At 47.4% G+C, this 5,000-nt stretch overlaps 1 protein-coding gene across 1 annotated transcript in view; it reads right to left on the reverse strand.

Annotated features, from left to right (window-relative positions):
• The window catches only part of LOC117275870 (NADH-ubiquinone oxidoreductase chain 2), a 15,052-nt gene that overhangs the window by 5,547 nt on the left and 4,505 nt on the right, over positions 1-5,000 (reverse strand). Inside the window, exon 1 of the mRNA XM_033655198.2 lies at positions 1-5,000. This exon is cut by the window's left edge and continues 5,547 nt beyond it; it is cut by the window's right edge and continues 4,505 nt beyond it. Within this exon, the coding sequence (XP_033511089.1) occupies positions 3,649-4,293 (645 nt within the window). The 5' untranslated portion in view covers positions 4,294-5,000 and the 3' untranslated portion in view covers positions 1-3,648.

Below are 5,000 nucleotides of genomic sequence, written 5' to 3' on the forward strand. Positions count from 1 at the left end.
ATATTCTCCACCCATCTGCGGAGGGTTTCCGTATCCGTCTCCGCGGAGATCGTAAGATCGTAAGACATTATCGCCTTCGCGGCACTGGACTATATTTCCGTCATTTCCGGAAAGTGCACGGACAGCCGCCATTTCCCCCTTTCACAATGTTCTCGTGAAGTTGCTCACGAATCAAAGTGTGAATGTCCCTTCGAAGTCTCGCATGCTCTTTTTGATCGGGAGCGGGGTGGGCAATTTATGTCGGTGCTGGCGCCTGCGGCAGCGCCTCTGGAGCCGCCCCCCCGTTCTGGAGCCAGCGGGTTCTGAATGACCTCCCTCTCACTTCGTTCGAGCTGAATTACATCCACCCTCTCACGGTTAAAAAAGTGGTTAACTATCTCGAAAAAATCCATATCGTCCATCCGAAAAACGTGTCTCAATTACAGCCAACTCCCCCTCCCCTGTCTCTTTCCCTATCGAAAAACCAGCCCTACTTATTTTGTTCTACAAATGCTAACCAAGTGACACACTGGGGCCATGGGTCATGAAAGAGGTTGACCCCCATCCTCCTTAACTATGTATGGCTAATGAACTCCTCGCTTTAGTCCGTTCTTTTCCTTCTTTGGGCTCGGGTCGATAGTAGCCGTGGTAGTAATGCCCCGGAGCCCAGCTACCGACCCGAGGCGCCGATCGGGAAAGTCATAAAGGGACGTTAAACGTAATTCTAGAAGGGCCTTCCCGCAAAAAAACCGAGTAAGTGAAAGTTTTTTAGACTAGTCCCACTAAGATGGCGAGGAAACTGACTTCCGAGAGAGCTGCTTTCGCCTCGGTAATTACCTAACGAGAGAGAGCCGATGCAAAAGTAGTCCTTTACGCGAGGAAACGCCAGACAGACTGACCTCTGCTAACTACGTTTTATATAGACTGGAAGCTAGAGAGATACTAAGGTATAGTGCTGCTACCAGAGAAGGCTCTTTCATGCTAGGCGTCCAGACCTACTATACCCGAGCCGCATCCCCGGCACACTTGCTATATCTACTAACGCTTCATCCTAACCAACTATACCTGATATAAAGCCGTTCTATAAAAATTCAAGACAAGAAGAAAGCAAGAAAAGGATAGCGATCGCTTTGGGAACGTCACGGGGGAGGAAGATAGAAAGGTAACCTATGACACCGGGGAATTACGCTTTTTCTCCCGCCTCAGCTTCGCGGATGGAAGGAGGGCGAGAGCGTAGCACGCACGCTCTATGCTTTTCGCCAGCTTTCCCTCTAGTAAAAGATTAGCTCGTACCCTCTCTCTGTGTCTAGGGATTCCTGGGGCATGAGTTAAGCATATAGTTGATTGCTCTTTCTTTCGATTGAGCGTCGGTACTTTTGGAGTCTCTCTCTGTAGGCGTGCAAAACAACAGAGCCACTGCTCTTCGGGGTGATGAGGTGGACAATTCCTTACTCCAGCTTCAAAGGAGCATCTTTGCATGAATCAATACTAACTCCTCAGTCAGCTGACCTTCGATTTCGGAGATTAGAGCAGAAGAACTCCGTAACGGCGGAGAGGGGCTGAAAGCCACTTGACTGTAAGGAGAGGGGCTTTTTCGAAAGGCTAGAAACTTATACGTATATAGATATAGTGAGTGTGCGTGCGGGGTGTAGGTATACCACTTACGAGAAAGAACCCCAAGTCAGTAAAGTAGTTAACCAAACACAAGTAAGAAGTTCGTCAGTCCTTCCTCCGATGCCTCCCGTTCATTCTTCTTCATTTCATCATTTTGTTGTGTTGTTCTGTTCATAGGTCCCAAGCCCTTCTTAGAAAGCCCTCTTCCCTCTCCTTAAGTTAAGAAAAAAAGAATGCTGCTTGATTGAACGAACATTGTAAGAACCTTTCTAACTGACACCCCAGTCATAATGCCACCCACGTCTTTTTTTCTTTTGAACAAGCCTTCTAAATCCAAATTTTTTTTATTTGAGTTCATAATAACTGGCGGGTTTCATTAATGAAAAGAAAAGCGGAGGCCCGCCATCTGCTAGCATTGTGGTTTTCCATCGATTCTTTATCAATGGCCCACCCTTTCTTTGAACCTTGTCAATGATCGAACTTAAAGATATGAACTGAGTGCCATTTGATGAGTAACTGAGAACAAAGGAGAGGGATATGGAAAGAATGAAGTAATGAAAGAGGAAGTCATTGCTAGTAGTAACGACTTGTCACGATCCATTGGTTCATATAGAATCCATGTCCTAGGTGTATCAAAAAACATTCTTTTCGCTAAGCGTATATAATAAAATAGAGTGAAAAGGTCCACCCCGAAACCAAGGGGGTACTAACTAACAGCTGAGTCCTCTCCGAACCGCAGGAGATAGTTGCCCATCATACGGCTCACCAACTTCACTTGCCTCTATGGGAGGCTCGCTCCGGGCAGGTTCGGATCACTTACAATACACGGGCTCTACGAAGGAAGGGGTTGGGTTAGGAGCGTTTTCAATATGATTCTTTTCCTGTATTTGTTCGATGAGAAATGCGAGTCTGTTTTGTCCACTTTCTTCATCCCCCTCTATCAAAATGATCAAAAAGGAAGGCGAGCTTGCTTCTTATTCCCGTGTTTGATCTCTTCCATCTCTGCCTGGCTCGTTGTCACCTATGTTGAAGAAAGGTTTGGAACCCTGTAGAGAATGAAGAGGGGCCAAGGATCTTCCTCTCAACAGTGCTTTTCGAGGCTCCCCCCTGAATAAGTAAGGCCCCGTTAGCCTGGGCGAAGATGGGGATAAAGAGTAAGGATTGAAGCCCCCTTAGCTCTGCCAGGCACTGGACAGGGGTTAGCTCTGTAAATGTGTAGAGCCAAGTGTAGTGTGGTGTAGTAGTAGGCACTTCTAGGCCCCTTCCCGGCTACTGGATCACTCCAGTGCTTCGGGTACTACGGACCCTCTGCCATCCATTGCAGCAGAGCCGTTTCATGAGCGGGGGGGCTAAGCGCAGTTCTTTGAATCAAACGTTGAATGAAATCGATTCTTTTTTAGATATCAAAATCTAAATCGGATAGGATAGATGGATGGATCTATCTTTCTATTCATATATATTACTAATCAAAATGGATTTTTATAGTGTTGTAGCGTAGCAAGAAGCCCCAAATCCTTGATTTGGCCAGGAAAGACTGCACTGCTTTGGGCCCAGGAAGCGAAGGGAATGAGCTCGGCTGCTTCTCCTCCACACTTCTTTTTCTCCGTGCCCGTTCCGCATGCGCTTCGCGCGCCATTGGCGCTTTGCTCTCCTCTTATTCTTCATTGGACGGTTCGGATGGACTTCGCCGTTCTTTCCCAACTAAAATCGAAAGGGCTGTATCACATCGAGATGTCGATTCGTTTTCCGCCCCCAATGAGATGGGGAATTTGTAACCCCCTATTTAGACTTTTGGGCCCTTCATCTTTCTGAATCGAGACCCGGCCCGGCTCGCGTCGTTCCAACAACCGGCGGGGAGCACCTCAGTATACGATCGCGCGCAGTAACTGGGAGTCCTATTACACCTAAGGCCAACTTCAATTCACCAAACCAAGGTTCATCTCGTGTAGTCATTGTGGACTCGTACAAGGATATTGAGTAGACGGTTGATGTATCAGACTCGACCCTATCTTTCGTAGCATGCATTCCCATCCGTGTCGCAACTGATTCGGTAAGCTACGTGTCCGGTGCACGGAGAACTGCCTTCGGTCCCCCAAACTTACTTACTCGTGGCAACCTTCCGGCCGCCCAACGACCTATAACGCTAGTCACTACTCCCACTGGGGCTAGGAAGTAAGCCCCACAACCCAAAGCGGCGAAGAACAAATAGAATTTGCTACAAAAGCCGGCTAACGGGGGTATTCCTGCGTATGAGAACATAGTAATGGAGAAGGTAATAGCCAAAATAGGATTCGTTTTGGCTAGAGCGCCCAAATCAGCTATATATTTGACACGGGTTTGCCGTAATGCTAAAACTATGGCGAATGCATCTATCGTCATTGATGCATAAATAAAGATACCAATTAGTAGTGATTGAATTCCTTCTATGGTTCCACATGAGAAACCAGTACGAATATAACCTACATGTCCAATTGAACTATGAGCTAGAAGTCTTTTTACTTTCGTTTGGGCCATGGCGGCCAGTGCTCCTAAGATCATAGAAGCAATGCTGCAGAAAAAGAAGATTTGTTGCAATGTAGCTCCATAAGAACCATAAATAGAAACACGTGAAATATTAGCAGAAATAGAGATTTTAGGCGCAATAGAAAGGAATGCTGTAACCGGGGTGGGTGAACCCTCATAGATATCAGGTGCCCACATATATAGAGTCAAAAGATATATGGAGTCCGAAGGGTAGGGGGTTTTCTTCGGGGCTCGAGAGATGGAATAGATAGGGCCCCACAAGTTTTGAATTCGCCGCTGGGGAATTCACACGAAAGGGAACGAGGAATTCTCAACGAAAAAAGTGCTCTCTGAACCGAACGTGAAAGTAGTTTTCCATCAGACGGCTTTTCCTGTAACTCTACTCTCGACTTGGATTATATATCCAAAAAGGTCCGCTCTCGGCCATTCCACACGCTGCCTAGCAGAGACGTGGTTATCTGAAGTGGATTCTCTCTTTTGTAGTAGATGCCGAACCTGCTGTGCCCCATTGACTAAGAAGGGGGCGGACACAGCAGCTACATGGACCCCTTCCTTTCTGTTGTTGCCAGCGCTTTCCCGGGCCGAGCCGGAATTTTTTATTATAAAGGGCAGGCAAAGCCCGAAGGCAGCTATCCCAATAGGAAGGGCGGAACGAGGAGAGGGCCCGGCAATCATACCACGGCGGTCAAAAAAGCGTGTTCCCTTCAGATAAGACGCACCGTAGGCCATCCTCGGCCTTCTTCGTTTTCGATGAAAAAAAAATCTCGATCTCCGAAAGCGTTTTCCTTCCCCCGCCGCACCTCCCTCCCTTCGTCGAGCCTTTCCTTTAATGGTTGGGGAAAGCATTCCCTTATCTGAACTTGGTGGGCATTCTTTCCAGCCTT

Source organism: Nicotiana tomentosiformis, chromosome 8, assembly GCF_000390325.3.
Source record: "Nicotiana tomentosiformis chromosome 8, ASM39032v3, whole genome shotgun sequence".
Taxonomy (NCBI): Eukaryota; Viridiplantae; Streptophyta; class Magnoliopsida; order Solanales; family Solanaceae; genus Nicotiana; species Nicotiana tomentosiformis.